At 41.5% G+C, this 20,020-nt stretch overlaps 1 protein-coding gene across 5 annotated transcripts in view; it reads right to left on the reverse strand.

The window, feature by feature from the left end:
* Positions 1-20,020, reverse strand: part of exoc6b (exocyst complex component 6B) — a 652,306-nt gene that overhangs the window by 535,206 nt on the left and 97,080 nt on the right. For 4 of the 5 annotated variants that reach the window (XM_043690482.1, XM_043690394.1, XM_043690575.1 and 1 more), the window contains exons 2-5: positions 7,859-8,024; positions 6,456-6,503; positions 5,717-5,807; positions 2,833-2,878 (exon numbers count right to left, since the gene is read on the reverse strand). In XM_043690482.1, the coding sequence (XP_043546417.1) occupies positions 2,833-2,878; positions 5,717-5,807; positions 6,456-6,503; positions 7,859-8,024 (351 nt within the window). Of the gene's footprint in view, positions 1-2,832; positions 2,879-5,716; positions 5,808-6,455; positions 6,504-7,858; positions 8,025-10,207; positions 10,377-20,020 lie in introns of those variants that run through there. The other variant, XM_043690660.1, reaches the window with a different exon arrangement.

The raw sequence follows: 20,020 nt of genomic DNA on the forward strand, positions 1-20,020 counted from the left end.
CACCTCCCCCTCTTTTACCCCCATCTCTGACCCTACTAAAACATTTAAATCCTGGAACCTGCAACAGCCAATCCTGTCCCTGTTCTAGCCATGTCTCCGTAATAGCCACAACATCGAAGTCCCAGGTACCAACCCACGCTGCAAGTTCACCTACCTTATTTCGTACACTTCTTGCATTGAAGTATACACACTTCAAGCCACTTTCCTGTTTACAGACACCCTCCTTGGAAATTGATGCCATGTTCCTAACCTCCCTACACTCCAGGCCCTGCACCCTGAAGCTACAATCTGGGTTCCCATGCCCCTGCAGAGTTAGTTTAAACCCCCCCCAAGAGCACTAGCAAGAGCACTTGTCCAAATGCATTTTAAATGTCGCTAATGTACCTGCCTCAACCACTTCTGCTGGCCTCTCATTCCATATGTGTATCACTCTCTGTGTAAAAATGTTGCCCCTCAAGTTCCTTTTTATGCTTTCCCCTCTAACCTTAAACTGATGCCCTCTAGTCCTTGATTCCCCAACCTGATCTGACCCAACCTGTCCATTTTCCAACTCATCTATCCGCTCCACCCTTTCCACTGACAAATCATAACAGCCCCTGACCTGCATTCACCTCTCACCATCCCACCTACCCTTCCCCACGCCCAGTCCCCTCCTTGTATATACTTCTTGGCTCCCTCCCCAGTCCTGACAAAGGGTTTTGTCCCAAAATGTTGACTTTCCTGCTGCTCGGATGCTGCCTGACTTCGGTGCTTTCCCAGCCAAATCTATTGACTCTAGATCAGAAATACTTTTTGTATGAGAGAAATCTCTACATCTCTCTTTTGGTTTTTGTACCCCTGTGTAATAAATTTGTCTCCTCTGGTTCCTAACTCTCCAGCCACTGAAAACATTGCTCCCTTACTTACACTATCAAAACTCTTCATAATTTTGAACTCCTTTATCATGTTTTGTCTCCTCTGGTCTTACGTAAAGATGTCGTAGTACATTACATCCCTATTTAATTTATCTCTCCTTGTGCTCTATTTTGACTTTAGTCTTGTCTAACACTGTGGACCTTGGCACTTTATCTAGTTATTGCCACTGAAACAAAGAAATGCACTCGGAGGCCTCACAGCAATACTCAGCTCCTTGCATAGGTCTCTACAGTGCAGCATCCATCAGATTCCAATACACAAAAAATCATTTTTCCAGATGCTGGATAATGAAAAGCATTTGGGTTTTGGAAAATGTATTGTGCACAGATTTCCAGCTAATCAACTGCAAATTTTGCTACAAACCCACTATGCCGATGTCAAAAATTAGCTTAAAGCTGAACAGCCCTGAAATGAATCAAATGTTCAAAAAGGGGGAAAGGGGTGGTAACGCTGTACTTTCACAAGACTATGAGACAATAATAAAATAAAAAGGTGCAATACACAGTTCAATTAGCTGAGCAAAACCATCTTAAGGTGCTGTGGAAGAGTACAGGTGAACAAAATTTGACATTAAGCCATGAAGTAAAGTAGTCGAAGAGTGTGGTGCTGGGTAAACACACTAGGTCAGGCAGCATCCAAGGAACAGTATAATCGACGTTTCAGGCATAAGCCCTTCACCAGAAATGGCAGGACACTGCCTGACCTGCTGTGCTTTTCGAGCACCACACTCTAACTCTAATCTCCAGCATTCTGAAGTCCTCACTTTCTCGTCCACAAAGTGAAATAGGTTTAAGGGACAACTTATGATTACAAAGATAGAATAAAGCCAGAAGACACAATTGTCTGCAACCCAACTACCAAACTATGACATGAAACATGTCAAAATTTCAAAATTGTCTTCACCAACATATGGGGCATATGGGATCTAACTAAATCAACTATCACTCTTAACATCAAGGTAACATTAAACTGAGTACGGCACTAATTAACCCAATTAAAACTGAAGTTAGTGGGATCAGGAGGAAAATGTCAATGACTGCAATGTGAAGTATCTGCAGCACTTCACCAAGATGTCTTTAGTGCACCTTCTCAGCCTGGGAGCTCCAACACCCGGAAGGTAGAGAATAGCAAATGCATGGAAACACTTTCAGATCAAAACTTCGGAAAATTGTCATACAACATTCTTGTTTCACCTTGACAGGGACAAACACACAAAATGCTAACAGCATTGTGAAATACCTTCAACACATGGAATGGTTAAACATGATAGTCCATCAATCCTTTCTGAAGAGTAAATGGGGATAGGCAACAAACAACTGGACCTGACAGCAACTTGCATTTCCTGACAAGAATAAAACAAAATTCTCCACCTTTGCCTGCTGACTGCAATCAATTAGTCCTCTCTACAGCCCTTTTGTGTTTGTAAATCACTATAATTTATTTTTTAATTAATTAATTTTGAACCACTGCAACACCAGCTAGTCACACAGTGACGAGCCTTGCATGATGAGGCATGTTCTATTTTTATGCTGTTTTGAACTTCAAAGATCTGCAAACGTATACAGAAAAATAATTTTTTGGGCTAAATAATTCAAAACCATTTGATCAGTCTGCCTTACATTACCCAACATGCTTCACACCTCTGAAGTCATGAATCCCACTTGACTCAATGGTTAGGTTTCCTGGAAACCTTCAGATCCTACCACAAACCCTTGTGAAAAATTTTTATTTCCATCCTCTTGATGCAGTCTCTGCTTCCACTTCACCCCCATTTAATTGTAATTAGAACTCCTCAAACAACTGCTGTGCAAGTAAACTTGTAAGTGCTTAACATGGGTAGAGATGAAGATGAATGGGACACCTCTGATAACTAGCGTTTACAGTCATTGGACCATCTAAGTCAAGGTTGCAATTTACCTTTTAGTCTTCAGTTGCTCCCGTAATTTACTGTACATCTCCAGTACTGAAAAAAAAGAGACAGGTCAGATATTGAAACAAATAGCTTGCCATGCAATTATTTTTGTTATTATGAGATCCCATTTTCTTTCAATGCTCCTATGTTTAACTGTTTCAATACTTACACTTTAATTTCACTTTAACACGAAAAGTCATACAGATGAAAGAAAAAACTGTGTCAGAGTTTTTCATCTTGCACTCGTCAGAATAGGTATGCAAGAACACCAAATAAAAATGACTTTTATTACACTTGTGTTTCATTCCTCCAGTCAGTGGATGTCAAAACAAACAGATGGTAATCACCATATCCAATGGCTTCTAAGAAACATTTGCAAGGTTTTTTTTGTCATTCCTAGGATGTGGGCTTTACTGGCTAGGCACAGGTTGAGAATCAGATTACCAAATCTGTAGTCAATTGACAACTCAGTCCCAATTTCCTATTCCTAACATCCCATTTCATATCCAACTCAATTCAAGGAAATATAGCTTACTTCCTGCCCAAGGAAGATTAATTTGGCAACAAGTGGCCTTTAGTGGGTAGGTTATCTCTGTAACTATATTCCCAAAAAGAAAGTGTATAGGTACCTTGCAAACACAATCTGAAACCAGTGCTGTATCACAGAACAAAGATCCTCACACTTAGAACTAAGTAATTATTAGGGTCTATTTGAACACTTAAAAAAAAGGTGATTATCAAGTCTTTCAATCACCTTGAAAGTGATACCAAACATAATTATAGTAAGCCAAACAAAGGCTTTCAAACAGAAATTTGTTTTGGCCTTCTAATTATCGTGCCTTTTTAACCTAGCTGGTAGTGCCCCTAGAAGCATGGCATTCCAACTGGAACTCCATCAACAAACACATTGAGTTAGACCCCAACTACCACCCCCTGAGAAAAAGAACAGGCAATGACATCACCAACCCAAAGAAACCAAAACATATAAATAGAAAGCAGGAATCATCAGCAGTGCTTCGCCCAGAGGCCTACTGAAGATGTTACCTACTAGGGTGACAAAACTTCTGGAAATGCAGCTCAGCGAGCAAACCTACATCCAGAACTTCAACCTGAGCTACAAACCTTCTCAAAACTCGTTTCCACCAGTTTCTCCCTACCATAAGGATTATGATTAAAGCTTAAGTTCATCACTGTACATGGATCATGACCAGACCACTAACCATGCATGGAGTAAAAGTCGGTAATCAAACATCAGTTTTTTTCTCCAATCATAGAAATTGGTGTGATCATTTGAAAATTTACATTCTTGCTTTTGTGATGAGTACATGACAAAATGTTTCAACAACACATATCTCTCAGCACCATGTGGTAAACTTGCTTTGAAGTATTTATACTTCAGTCTTTGAGCACTTGGACTGGATGAAGCTTCAATAAGCAGTGTTGGTAAATCTATTTTAATTACAGTTTTACAATCTGTAACAATGGTCAGGATATTTTGCAATTCGCTATATGCAATTCTTGATAACATTTGGAATGAAGCACAATTGGCACTGAATTCTTGGAATTCAAATAAAGGCAGAGGAGATGCAAAGTCAACGGTAGAATATCAATCAGTCAGAAAGAGCTAGTTGCATTGGAATATTGTGCTACAATATCAATAAGAAACATGCCAAACTTCTTGATGAAGTGTAAATTGCTTCAAAGCACAGGCACTGTTACAGTATGGGTAAAGACAGAAGCCAACAAACAGCAATTATGGGATTTCCAGTTTTTGGTGTGGTTCAAGGAAAGAGCTTTGCCAGGGCACCCTGTTCTATTTACAACATTCTCATGTTGGTCGTTCATATCCATCTGAACTGATCATACATGGGGTTTAAAATCGCATCTGAAGGTTAGCTTCTCTGACAATCCAGCATTCTTATTAGTGTCACAGAAAAATGTACTGCTACCCAGAAGAATAATCAGTACAGCACTGAAAAATCTCCTCAAATCATCTGATTCTAAGATAGGAATAATACCAACTGAGAGAAGCAGGTACTATTTGCAATGATCAGGAGTCAAATAGTGTTAAGTACATGCACACACAGAGACACACAGACACATGCGCGCGCAAACACAGACGTTCTGCAAAACCTTTGTCTCTCTTTTCACCTTTAAGACATACTTTCAACCCTCTTCAACCTGCTCTAATATCTCTTTACATGACTCAGAATTAATATTTTGACATAATATGCCTGAGATCCTCTATGTTAAGGTGCTATAAAATGCAAGGTGTTATTTGCCCCATCATTCATTTGCTAGGTCTCTGAAAGAGCAATCCAATTAGTCCCTGTTTCCTCCTGCCGCATAGCCTTTTTTTTCATTTTATATATAGTTTTAATTCTCTCTTGAAGTTGACAATGAATCAGTTTCTTCTTGGGAACTTAGGCCACAGCTTGCTCTACAAATAAATATTCTCAACTTCTGCCACCTGGTCACTGTTTGACAATTATCTTAAACATAGCATTTCCCAAACCCCTATACCAAGTAAGATTAAAAAATCATGGTGCAAGATGTCAATTGTTTCCTGGAATGGACTGGGGGAACAGAGGAAGCTGAATCAAGAGCTAGTTCAATAAGTACATGGATAAAGCTTTGATGGACGTGTGTGCACACTGTTTGGGATATGGTGCTTCCCAGGGAGAAACTGTTCATGTGGATGGCAATGGTCTTCTCTGCTGCTCTACATTTCTGTTTCCATACATTCTCTGTCATACCCCTCTGCTTTAATTTTTTTTGTTGTCGCATTTTGTCCATTCAGAACCATTCGACTGACTCAAGATGCTATAACAATTATCACTAAACCTGTTATCTCCTGCAGGAACCTTGCTGACGATAACTGTTTAGTACCTGGTAGACAGAGTGTCAGCTGGTCCACTGTAGCTGCTATATTCCTTTGCTGTGAGCGACACTTCCTCAGTTCCTCCATTTCAGTGAGTAGCTGCAGAGGCATATGTTGAAAAGAAACAATTTGGTGACTATATTTTCATGAATCAGTCAGTCAGTTTTGAAAGATTCATTAACCAAGCAGTCCTTATATTTTTAGACTCAGTGATTTTCACCATCCTGCCTCACTGACACAATTTTCTTTGAGTCATCCCAGTGGCCACCACCCATATGCACAACAGCCTTCCACCAAGCGGACAGAGGAAGCATCACTGTCCTGTTTTTATGCATGTTTTGTAAGGTATCACAGTGCAAACAGCTGAGTTTCTACGTAGAATTCACTAATGCCCAACAGGTACTACTGACTTAGATTAAGTTCAGCAGAAATCACCAATTTATCGTCCCCGGCCAAGGTGACTTGCTGATTAACTCAGTTACCTGGAAGGCTTTGACGCAGAAACTAACTATAGTACATTTCCATTGACATGTAAAAGTCAGCACAAGGCAGTGGTTGGTGATATTTAAAAGCATTGACAGTAGCAAAAAAAAAGGTTTATACATGAAATAATTTGCCTTTATGACCAATTTTAGGGCACTTCAAAGCGTTTCATAGGCAAGGAAGCAACTTGGAAGTATAGTCACTGCTGTGAGGAAGGAAACAGCAATGGGGAAAAAGAAAATGAGACAGTGGAAAAGAACTCACCTCTCTCCCTGATTCCTGCAGCTTGTTATTGGTGTCTGTCACCTGAATCTGAAATGTAGGAAATGAAACATCTCACTTTAAAACATTGTTTGAAAAAAAAAGTAAATTTAGAGCTTAAACAGTGAGGGTTTTGGAGAAGAATATATTGTCAATACCACCCTGTGGTTTATTAATATGATCCAAGGAGCGTTGAGACATTTTAAAAGAGATATCGGGACAGCAAATCAGGAATTAGCCCGAGTTCAGTTGATAGGTACACCTTGAAGACAGCAAGTGAGACACAAACTATTTCCATCATTGATTGGGCCTGAAATGAATGGAGCCTAAAACCCCTCTGTCACTAGAACCTCACAATAACTGACCAAATCATCACAGTTTTAAGAGCTGGTCATCAGTAATCAATTATTTTTGCTGACAGGTGGATCAACTTGTAAAATAGAAACAGGCTATTTAATACAATTTGTCTGCACTATTACAGATCATCCTTTTGTCCCTGTCCCAGTAAAGTGCAGCTCACAGCCTAATCCATCTCCAACTTTTCCCAGTTCTGAGAACGGTCATATACCTAAAACATTAACTCTGTTTCTCTCTATATAAATACTGCACAACTGGCTCAACTTTCACAGCATTTTCTGTTTTTAATTTCAGATTTTCAGTATCTGCAATTTTCTGCTCTTTCATTTGGTTCTTGGTGGTATTTGTATTTCACACAAGCCTCCTCTATTCCATTTGTCCCTTGCCACTCTGCTCTCTTCACCCTCCTGTGGGTATCACTGTGGAAGCAAGTTCTACGGTCTCACCACATGGCAATGAGAGTGAAGAGGATGAGGCTCCTGGTCAGTTGATTGGTCTGCTGCATTAATATGGATCAGACACAAAGGCCTCCCAGCATTTGCAGTAACCAGATTCATACAGACAAACATATCTTGTGATAAGGTCTTAGGTGATCTGACTGTAGCCTTAACTCTACTTTCCTGACTACCCTGCATAACCTTGGACTTCCTTTTTAATCTAGAATCTATCTGTAGCTGTCTTGAAACTTTCACTGACAAAGCCTCCACTGCTCTCTGTGAAAGAGAGTCCTACAGGTGAATGACCCTCAGAGAAAAATAAATCTCCTCATGTCTGTCTTAAATAGCAGACCCCTCATTCTTAAACTATCTGTCCTGGCTCTAGTCATTCCCACAAAAATCCTCCCAGGATCCAGAATCAAGTTCCCTCAAGGGTTTTTGTTTCAAAAAGACCACATCTCATTCTTGTCAACTACAATGGTATTCAGCCTAACCTGTTCAACCTTTCCTCATCAAGGTAAGTCCTACACCACAGGAATAAGTCAAGTGAACCTCCTTATTTCACAATGTGGCAATACTACACAAGACAAGAGGGGGGAAAGTACAACATACTTTCAACTTCTGTGCTTCTCCCCGCACTTTCAGCAGTTCTGTGATGGAGTCTACAAATCCCTGGAAATGGAAGTTGCACATTTTCTCGATCTCCCGATCATGGTTCCGGATCCGGGCCTCCAGCTTCTCCATGAACCGCCAGTGTTCCTCCCCATCGTACACTGACCTGAAATGGAACAATTCAGCTACACTTTAAAGCTTATAGCATTTTCACACATCTAATCCCACCTTTTTCACTTCCCTGCTTTTAACTACTTCACCACTGCTGGTCGTACCTTCAACTATATTAGTACACTTTAATTTGTATAGCTTCCAGGCCAGGAATGTTTGATGAGAAATCTACATGTTATTTAATTCTGAGAAAGTTTAAGCTCTCAGTTTTGTGACTACTCATCGAAGAAGACTTAATGGTCCACAGGAAAGAACCAGAGACAATCAGTTATGGCAAGCTTAAGTATTTGTTATGCAGGATGAATTTCTGCAGACATGAATCTTGTTAACACATAGTGTCAGGAAGCATGATGAAACTTTGTGATGTTATTTTGTTGTAAAATCTTTCAAACTGTGTTCTACAGTAAGATATTTTGTTTTTGTTTCTCCTTTTGTGTATTCAACTTAAGTTCTGTTGTTAAAGAAAATCTGCAGCCTCACGTAACTATGCTTCAGTAACTCATCATCACATTAATTAGAAAAGAAACAAATGTGACCTTTTAATCCAGATTTAATTCTGGGATTGGATTTGTCCAGTTACATTGTGAGCTGGAATCATAAGCTTGTACACAGATACAGCAAGTAGTTTGGAAAGCTAACAAAATGTTATTGTTTTTGCAAGGGGACGTGAGTACAAAAGTAGAGAGGTTATTGTTCAATTATATAAGGCACTGGTGAGAGCACATTTGGAGTACTGTGTACAGTATGGGTATCCCTGTTTACAGAAGGATACAAACTCAGACAAGGTTTACTAGACTAATACCTGTAATGGAGAAAGTGAGGACTGCAGATGCTGGAGATCAGAGCTGAAAATGTGTTGCTGGAAATTGCTGGAAAAGCGCAGCAGGTCAGGCAGCATCCAAGGAACAGGAGAATCGATGTTTCATGCATAAGCCCTTCTTCAGGTTTCCTGACGAAGGGCTTATGCCCGAAACATCGATTCTCCTGTTCCTTGGATGCTGCCTGACCTGCTGCGCTTTTCCAGCAACACATTTTCAGCTAATACCTGTAATGGTCTTATAAGAGAAAAACTGGTAAGGCTAAGCTTGAGGTTACATGATTGAAACATACAAGGTCCTGAGTGGTCTTGACAACATAGATGTGAGGAGATGTTTCCTATTACAGGAGAAACTAGAACTAAGGCTCACCGTACAGAAATAAGGGGTTATCCATTCAAGGTAGAAAGCAGAAGATTTCTCTCAGAGGTTTGTGAATCTTTGAAACTCTCTTCCTTGGAAGGCGGTACAAATAGAGTCAAATGTAAACAAATTCCCAATAATCAAAGGGTGAAAGGTTGTCAGGGTAGGCAGGAATGTGGAGTAGAAAATGTGTTGCTGGAAAAGCGCAGCAGGTCAGGCAGCATACAGGGAACAGGAAGGGCTTATGCCCGAAACGTCGATTCTCCTGTTCCCTGGATGCTGCCTGACCTGCTGCGCTTTTCCAGCAACACATTTTCAGCTCTGATCTCCAGCATCTGCAGACCTCACTTTCTCCTCAAGGAATGTGGAGTAATCAGATCAGCAGATCAGCAGAGGAGAACTGTTTTCTCTCAGAAGGCTGGAAAATATGTGAATTCTTTTCCCCAGAAAGCAGTGAAGATTGAGACTTTAAATTAGTTCAAAGTGAAGTGAGATGGATTTATGATAGACAAAGGAGATAAGAGTTACGAGGGGCAGACAGAAAGTGAAGCTGAAGCCACAATCACGTCAGCCTTTTCTTTCAAGTGGTGGAGCAGGTTCAAAGGACCAAGTGGCTTACTTTTGTCTCTATGCTCCTGTGGTATGGGATGGGAATAGAATTTGGGCTTTCTGCTTTCTGATCAGATCAGCAATGATCTGATTGAATGACATAGCAGAGTCAAGAGGTTGAGTGGTCTATTCCTGCTCCTAATTCATATGCTCTAAAGTCACTTGTTCCTCCCAAAAGAAACTCGGCACACGTCTCAAATTAACCAGATACTGTTACTGCCTTTGAATGACTCAATTAAAAATGCTACCACTGAGGGAGTCTGCTCCACATATTAATTAGTTTCTCAATGGAATATTGGCTCTACAGAGACATTTTCAATTTACCTTCCTTCCTTCAATCACTTAGTTTATGGGTCAAATAGGTTCTTTCAAAAGAATCAAATAAACCAACCATCTAAGGCCTGAGAGGGTTTGACGGTGTATGGGTTTAACCACTGGACACGTCTTATCACAGAGCTGGCAAATGAACAGATGGCAGCAGGATTACAGCCAAATTGAATTCTTCCATGAGCAGTAGATGGGGGAGCCACTGGACAGTGATGGGAAAATCCTGGACCAATGGACTTCACCAAACCCAGCTGTGCAGATCCAACAACCTCACCTGAAGAACGAAAAAGGAGTAGTCTATTCAAATGGAAGCAGACTGCAGAACATGATGGTACAGAAGGATCTGGGTGTCCTGATACATAGAGTCACACAGTCATACAACATGGAAACAGACCCTTTGGTCCAACAAGTCCATTTTGAACATAATCCCAAACTAAACTGTTTCCACCTGCCTGCTCCTGGCCCATATCACTTCAAACCTATACTTAGCTAAATGTCTTTTCAACATTATAATTATACCCATTTCCACCACTTCCTCAGGATGTTCATTCCACACGCGAACCACCTACCGTATAAAATATTTGCCCCTCGTGTCTTTTTTAAATATCTCTCCTCTCACCTTAAAAATATGCCCTCGCATCTTGAAATTCCCCATCCTAAGGAAATGACAACAATCATTAACTCTATCTGGACCTCTCATTATTTTATAAACGTCTCTCAGGTCACCTCTCAACCTCCTATGCTCCAGTGGAAAATGTCCTAGCCAGCCACCCTTTCTTAATAACTCAAACTTTCCATACCTGGCAACATCCTGGTAAATTTCTTCTGAACCCTCTCCAGCTTGATAATATCCTTACTATAACTGGGAAACCAGAATATGTTTGTATGTAGTTGCACTAAGTAATTAGGAAGACAAATCCAAGGTTATCAATTATTGCAAGGAAGTGAAATATAAAAGTTTGGAAGTTTTACTCCAGTTGTACATTGGCAAGACAACATCTGGAGTACTGTGTACAAATTTGGGTTTCTTACTGGAGAAAAGGCATAAGTGCTTTTAAAGCAGGTCAGAGAGGGTTCATTGACTCATTCCTGAGATAAATTGCTTATCTTATGAGGAAAGACTGAACAGGTGAGAGCTAAACTCAATTTAGAAAAGTCAAGAGGTGATTTCATTGATAGGCATAAAGATCATGAGGGGATTTGACAAGGAGAATACTAGGAGGATGTTGCTTTCTTTGTGGGGGATTCTAAAAATAGAGAAGAGTTTAGGAATAGGAAACACCCCTGCCCCCCACCCCCCAACTTTAAAGACAGATTTGAGGAGAACTGTTTTCTCTCAGAAGGCTGGAAAATATGTGAATTCTTTTCCCCAGAAAGCAGTGAAGATTGAGACTTTAAATTAGTTCAAAGTGAAGTGAGATGGATTTATGATAGACAAAGGAGATAAGAGTTACGAGGGGCAGACAGAAAGTGAAGCTGAAGCCACAATCACGTCAGCCTTTTCTTTCAAGTGGTGGAGCAGGTTCAAAGGACCAAATGGCTTACTTTTGTTTCTATGCTCCTGTGGTATGGGATGGGAATAGAATTTGGGCTTTCTGCTCTCCATGGTCAGGAAACAAAAGGAAGAAAACTCAAATTTATTAATTTATTTCAAGAGATATGTCTACAAGTTGTTTGGATTTATTTTCTGTATACGTGTCAGTGATATAGTCAGCCCTGAGCATCTTGTGTTGTCTGAATAGTTCTGTAAATCTGTGAAATAAAAAAACTCACATTGGTGCATCAACTTTCACAACTTCTTGGCATCCCATAGCGTCTCACAGCCAGTGAGTGTTTTTTGAAGTGTCACCAATAGTGTAATACAGGAGACGTGGCAGCCAATTTATGCACAAGATCCCTCCAACAGCAGTGAGCTAATGATAAGATAATCTGTCGCTTTTAGTTATGCTGCTGGAAGGATTAAACTTTGGCCAGAACACAAGAGGAGAAATTATTGACTCTTCTTCAAAATAGTGATATGGGATCAATTAGGTTCACCTGAGGGGGAATTGGGGCCTCTATTTAACACCTCATTAGAAAGTTGATACCTCCAGCAGTCAGCACTGCATTGGAAGGGTCAACCATGAATGATGGATCTGACAGTTGTACCCAAATTATATTAGTGAAACAGTGACTTACAACAAAGGGTTAATCACCCACTTATGACCTGGAGTCGCTGAGGCCTGAATGTATCAAAAGTCTGCTTTAAATAATAAAATTTCACGGCTGTGTCAAGACTCCATAATTCACCAGCAGCAGTTGTAACAGCACATATGTCGGCTATTAAAACTCGCTTTGATATGTCTTTGCCTCATACAATACTGTAAGAAAACTAACAGATTAAGCAGCACGTATGGTGACAAAGTGGCTTTGGGTCATGGTAGAATGACTTGAATCTGTTTTTTTTCCAACTCTCATGCACTCTAATTATAACAATGGATCATCAGCGGCTTCTCAACTGCAACCAACACTCAAACCCACCCCAGTGGCCATGCTTGAAGTTGGGGAATCAACTATGAAGTCACAGTTAAATCCAACTGTGATGCCCTCTTTCCATTGGAGAGAAGGCTACTGGTTGTTGCTCAGGAATGAAGTCTTGCCCCAAGTGTATTCAGCCCTTGTGATTAGCTGTTCTTCCAGCATGCTGAGTAGCACCTTCATGGGACCTGGAGGGTGAACCAGGCCATGTGAACTTGCCCCGTGATAGCCAGATCAGACAGACAAGCAGGATCCCTTCCCTACAGAACATGTCTGAACCAATGTTTCTACCTCGAAGCAACAATCATGGGCATTTTCTCTTAATTCCTGAAGAAGGGCTTATGCCCGAAACGTCGATTCTCCTGTTCCTTGGATGCTGCCTGACCTGCTGCACTTTTCCAGCAACACATTTTCAGCTCATTTTCTCTTGATGTCAGTTTACTGACATCCTGTCGAGAAGGAAACCTTCTGACTTTCTAACTGCAATGCCATACCAATACCTTTTTTTAAAGTAATACAGAGGATATTGATCAATTTGGGAAGTGGACTGAGAAATGGCAAATGGAGATTAATATAGAAAAGTGTGAGATCTTGCATATTGGAAAGTCAAATCAAGGTAAGAGTTTTGTAGTGAACTGTAGGGTCTTAAGGAGTGTAGTGGAACAAAGGGACTTGGAGTTCAGGTGCACAGTTCTCTGAAGATGGAGTCACAGCTAGACAGGGCAGTGAAGAAGGCTTTTGGTACACTGGCCTTCATCAGTCAAGGCATTGGTATAGAAGTTGGGAAGTTATGTTGCAGTTGTACAGGATGTTGGTGAGGCCGCGCTTGGTCACCTTGCTATTGGAAGGATGTTATTAAACTGGAAAGAGTGCAGAAGAAATTAACAAGGATGTTGCCAAGACTCAAAGGTCTGAATTATAGGGAGAGGTTGGACAAGCTAGGTTGTTTTTCTTAAGAACATAGGAGACTAAGAGGAGGATCTTATAGAAGTGTATAAGATCATGGGAGGCGTGGATTGGGTGAAAGCACTCGGTCTTTTCCCCAGGGTTGGGGAATCGAGGACTAGAGGGTATCAGTTTAAGGTTGAAGGGCAAAGAAAAAAGGGAACCTGAGGGGCAACATTTTTTACACAGAGCATGGTGCACATATGAAACGAGGTGCCAGCCGAGGTGGTTGAGGCAGATTCATTAACAACATTTAAAAGGCATTTGGACAAATACATGGATAGGAAAGGTTTATAAGAATATGGTCCAAGTGCAGGGAAATGGGGAAAACATGGATGGACATTTTGATCGGAATGGACCAGTTTGGGGCAAAGGGCCTGTCTCTGTGCTGTAGGACTCTGACTCTATATGGGCATCACGTCAGGGTCAGCACTCATTTGCCATTCCTAATTGCCCAAAGGTCAGTTGAGATTCAACCACATTTTTTTTTTATTCATTCACAGGATGTGGATGTCACTGGCCAGGCCAGGACTCATTTCCTATCCCTAATTGCCCAGAGGGTAGTTCAGTGTCAACCACATTGCTGTGGGTCTGGAGCCTCTCCCTAAATTACCTTATTGAACCAGATTAATTTTTCCCAACAATCAATAATAGTTTCATGTTCATCATTAGACTTTTAATTCTAGATTTTTGTTGAATTTAAAGTCCACTATCTGCCATGGCAGGATTCAAACCCAGAGCTCCAGAAAATTACCTGGGTGTCTGGATTAATACCATTAAGCCACCGACCTCCCAAAGTTACTTCACAACATACTCAATGTTGGGCAACTGGAGATGGATGTACATTCCTGAAAAAGGGCTCATGCCCGAAACGTCGAATCTCCTGCTCCTTGAATGCTGCCTGACCTGCTGCGCTTTTCCAGCAACACATTTTTCAGCTCTGATCTCCAACATCTGCAGTCCTCACTTTCTCCCAACTGGAGATGGGCAATAAATATCTGATTATTCCTGATGAAGGGCTTTTGGCCGAAATGTCAATTCTCCTGCTCATCAGGTGCTGCCTGACCTGCTGTGCTTTTCCAGCATCTGCAGTCCTCACTTTCTCCTAATAAATATCAACCTTGTCAATAATGCCCATATCCAGAAAATGAATGAAGGTCATTAATGAACAAGCAGATTTACCCATTATGGGGCCAGCGTGGGGGTGGGGGAAGTCCAACTAATTAGATTGCTCTATCAAAGAGCAATCTAACAAAGGAAGACATGTTAGAACGAAGATAAGGAGAAGCTTCTTCAGCCAGAGAGTGGTGAATCTTTGGAATTCATTGTCACAGAAGGCGGTGGAGGCTAGGTCATAGAATATATATAAGACTGGGATAGATAAGTTCTTGACTGTCAAGGTGATCAAAGGTTATGGGGAGAAAGCGGGAGAGTGGAGTTGAGAAACTTATCAGCCATAGCAGAGCACTCTCAACGGGCTGAATGGCCTAATTTCTGCTCCTTTGTCTTATGGTCTTAAAAGGCCTTTTTCTGAACTTAAAATGCACTAATTCTCAAACATGGAACTCAGGAACAGGGGTGTGGTTGACGAGAAGAAGCATTTAAGGGGAAGCTAGACGAGCAGATGAGGAAGAAGGGAATCAAGAGTTAAGATGATAAATTTAAATGAGGAGAGATTGGATTAGATTAGATTACTTACAGTGTGGAAACAGGCTCTTCAGCCCAACAACCGACCAACAACCCACCCAAACCCATTCCCTTACATTTATCCCTTCACCTAACACTACGGGCAATTTAGCATGGCCAATTCACCTAACCTGCACATTTTTGGATTGTGGGAGGAAACCGGAGCGCCCGGGGGAAACCCACGCAGACACGGGGAGAATGTGCAAACTCCACACAGAGAGTCGCCTGAGGCGGGAATTGAACCCGTGTGAGGCAGCAGCGCCAACCACTGTGCCACCGTGGCACCCATTAAGGAGATTCAGTTGGACCATGAACAGACGTATTGACAGTTTGGACCAAACTGCCCGATCCTGTGGCATATATCCTTTCAAATGTCTCATGCACACTCCACTTGCAACTGTACAATCTCAGGCAGCAGCAAACATGGGGAATATTGGCGAATATGAATGGTGGATGCACCAAATTTGTGGCAAATTACCAAAATAATTTACCAAGCTCTGACACACAAGAAACTTTCACTCCACACTTGCCATTCAATGGCACACTCTCCTGAAGCGGAGCTCTCCAGGAAGTCTTCTAAATCATTACTCGAAACTATAATTCTGCCACTGGGCTAACAGAGGATTTGATAAAAAGTGCAGTAACACCAGTGGGTTGCAGAGTTCAGATACAGCCTCCTCCAATTGTCTCCCAGAGCATATCAAGACCTGACTGTGTCAGCTAGACTTGATGGTTCAAAAGGGGTTGGGGTTGAGGAAGGTGGGGGGGGCGGGGTAAATGGAAAGGGAGGACCATCCAGCTAAGGAAGAATCCACAGTGAAAGACATTGTGGAGTGCAGTGTGGAAGAACTGAGGGATCTGGGTGTGGAAATACATAGATCCCTCAAAGTTGCCACCCAAGTGGATAGGGTTGTTAAGAAAGCATATGGTGTTCTGGCTTTCATTAACAGGGGGATCGAGTTTAAGAGCCGTGAGGTTTTGCTACAGCTCTACAAGTCCCTGGTGAGACCACACTTGGAATATTGTGTCCGGTTCTGGTCGCCCTACTATAGGAAAGATACAGAGGCTTTGGAGAGGGTGCAAAGAAGGTTTAGCAGGATGCTGCCTGGACTGGAGGGCTTGCCTTATGAAAAAAGGTTGAATAAGCTCGGACTTTTCTCTCCGGAGAGAAGGAGGAAGAGAGGAGACCTGCTCGAGGTGTACAAGATAATGAGAGCAATAGATAGAGGCAATAGCCAGAGGCTTTCCCCAGGACAGGATTTACTGGTACGAGGGATCATAGTTTTAAGATATTAGGAGGAAGGTATAAAGGAGACATCAGAGGAAGGTTCTTTACGCAGAGAGTTGTGAATGCACGGAATGTATTGCCAGCGGTGGTGGTGGAAGCAGAGTCATTAGGGACATTTAAGCGACTGCTGGACATGCACATGGATAGCAGTGAGTTGAGGGGTGCGTAGGTTAAGTTACTCTAGTTTACATCAGGATTAAACCTCGGCACAACTTCGCAGGCCAAAGGGCCTGTTTTGTGCTGTACTTTTCTATGTTCTATTATGTCAACTGGACTATTACTACAAAGTAAGGCAACAGCATGGGTGCCAGAGAAAATTAAGAGACATTGGGGTGGACATTTTTACTCAAAAATTATTGAGAACTACTCGGAATAATCTTTTCATAGTAAAATCGAGCCATGGTGGGTGAGGGTGTGCACCGGGGGAACATATGTCAATGGGCCACATAGCCTTTTCTCATCTCCTTCTTACTGCTACAATGCAAAATGAATTGGAGGTGCCAGTGTTGGACTGGGGTGTACAAAGTTTAAAATCACACAACACAAGGTTACAGTCCAACAGATTTATTTGGAAGCACTAGCTTTTGGGGCGTTGCTCCTTTATCAGGTGGTTGTGGAGTACAAGATCGTAGGACACAGAATTTATAGCGAAAGTTTAGAGTGTGATGTAACTGAAATTATGTATTGAAAAAGACCTGGATTGTTTGTTAAGTCTCTCATCTTTTAGAATGGAAATGTTGGTTTCAACTCTTTCATGTGTAAATCCCAGAACTTTCTTAAAGTTACATTCTCAAGTGAACTTTAACAGTAGGTCCCAGTTTGGCCTAGATATAATGCAATGAAGGTGTGAGGCGCCCTGTGTGAGGCTGTCTGTGCCCCAATGTTCAGACTGATTCTAATCTAAAAAAGGGATTTACAGAATCTTACATGGATTCATGCAGTTTTTGAGTAAAATAAATTCAGTTTCAGTTAACATAATTTCAGTTACATCACACTGTAAACTTTTGCTATAAATTCTGTGTCCTACAATCTTATACTCCACAACTACTTGACGGAGCAGCGCTCTGAAAGCTACTGTTTCCAAATAAACCTGTTGGACTGTAACCTGGTGTTGTGTGATTTTTAACAATGCAAAATAAAGTATTGCTAGCTCAAACCTGCCATCTAGTGGTTTTCTGTGACACAAGTGACCAAAAAGTGATGCTTTTTCTACACACAAATAAACACAGAAAGAAGATAGAGTTTTGTCAGTCACATGAGGTATGACTTTTGGGGAAATTGGTTCATTTTTTGCTCTTCAACACGGACAGCTCTCCTGGGCAACCAGTTACTCAGAAGAAAAAGGTTTCTTTTCTTTTTCTTTTCCTTTATTGTTTCTCCGTTGTAAGGGGCAACTTTTTCATGCAGAGGGTGATGCGAGTATGGAATGAGCTGCCAGAGGAAGTGGTGGAGGATAGTACAGTTGCAGCATTTAGAAGGCATCTGGATGGGTATATGAATAGGAAGGATTTATAAGAATATGGGCCCAGTGCTAGCAAATGGAACAAGATTAGGTTAGGATATATGGTCAGCATGGACGAGTTGAAGGGTCTGTTTCCATGCTGTACATGTCTATGATTCTAAGACTCAATGATATTGCCAACAAAGCCAACATTCAGTGTCCATCCTCAGCTGGGCTGCAAGCCCGCGTCAGAGAGAAGTTGAGAGTCAAGCACACTGGTGGGCATGAGAGTCACATATATATCCAACTGGGTGAAGCAATCAGGCTTCCTTCCTCAAGGGCACTGTCTTCTTATGGTAGAGAAGTTCAAGGAGAGATTTCACAGAGGCATTCAAAATCATGAAGCATTTTGATAAAGAGAAACTGTTCTACTGGCAGAAGAATCTGTAATTTCAGGTCACAGATTTAAGGTGACTGTCAAAAGATCCAGAGAAGGTATTACAATTGTTTGAATCCACTTATTGAGGGGGTGATTGATAGTCCTTTTTCAGGCTGTCAGGGTGTCACAAATGGTGTGCCACAAGATTTCGTGCTGGGATTTCAACTCTTTACATTTTATATGTGTGATTTGGATGAAGGAACCAAAGTTTGGTTGCTAAATTTGTTGATGACTCAAAAATAGGTGAATGCAGAGAGACCTGGGTGTCCTCGTGCATGAATCACGGGTTAGTATGCAGGTACAGCAAGTAGGGAAAGCCTAGCGAATATTATGCTTTATTGTGAGCAGAATTTAATGCAAACATTCAAGGAAAATCAATTGTCCATCTATAAAATTATTGGTTTTATACTGAAATTCAAAATTGACAGTAGAGAGGTGATGTTTCAGTTATACAGGAGCTTCTGATTTACAAACCTCTAACGTACGAAATTGATCGAATACAGGACTGTAATTTTAAAGATCCAATATATGAACATTTCCTGCACTTATGAACGACTGCTTTGTATTGTCCTGCATTGTGATCTGACTTGCATCCAAATCAACTTGCAAACGGACTCCAGAACGGAATGTGGTCTGCAAAGCACTGATGAGATCTCATCTGGTGTACTATGTACAGTACTGGTCACCAAACTTACAAGAAGAGAGTTACCTCAGATTACAACAGGATCTGGACCAGATGGGCTGAGAAGTGGCAGATGGAGTTTAATCCAGATAAATGCGAGGTGCTGCATTTTGGAAAAGCAAATCTTAGCAGGACTTATACATTTAATGGTAAGGTCCGAGGGAGTGTTGATGAACAAAGAGACATTGGAATGCAGGTTCATAGCTCCTTGAAAGTGGACTCGCAGGTAGGTAGGATAGTGAAGAAGGCGTTTGGTATGCTTTCCCTTATTGGTCAGAGTATTGAGTACAGAGTTGGGAGGTCATGTTGAGGCTGTACAGGCCACTATTGGAATATTGTGTGCAATTCTGGTCTCCTTCCTATCAGAAAGATGCTGTGAAACTTGAAAGGGTTCAGAAAAGATTTACAAGGATGTTGCCAGAGTTGGAGAATTTGAGCTATAGGGAGAGGCTGAACAGGTTGGGGCTCTTTTCCCTGGAGCGTCGGAGGCCGAGGGGTGACCATATAGGGGCTTACAAAATTATGATAGGCATGGATAGGATAAATAGGTAAAGTCTTTTTCCTGGGGTCAGGGAGTCCAGAACTAGAGGCATAAGTTTAGGGTGAGAGGGGAAAGATATAAAAGAGACCTAACGGGCAACTTTTTCACACAGAGGGTGGTGTGGGTATGGAATGAGCTGCCAGAGGAAGTGGTGGAGGCTGGTACAATTGCAACATTTAAGAGGCATTTGGATGGGAATATGAATAGGAAGGGTTTGAGGGAACCAAAACCGGGTGCTGGCAGGTGGGACTAGATTGGGTTGGGATACCTGGTCTGCATGGACGGGTTGGACTGAAGGGTCTGTTTCCATGCTGTACATGTCTATGATTCTATGACTC

The sequence above is a fragment of the Chiloscyllium plagiosum genome, chromosome 1, assembly GCF_004010195.1.
Source record: "Chiloscyllium plagiosum isolate BGI_BamShark_2017 chromosome 1, ASM401019v2, whole genome shotgun sequence".
NCBI lineage: Eukaryota > Metazoa > Chordata > Chondrichthyes > Orectolobiformes > Hemiscylliidae > Chiloscyllium > Chiloscyllium plagiosum.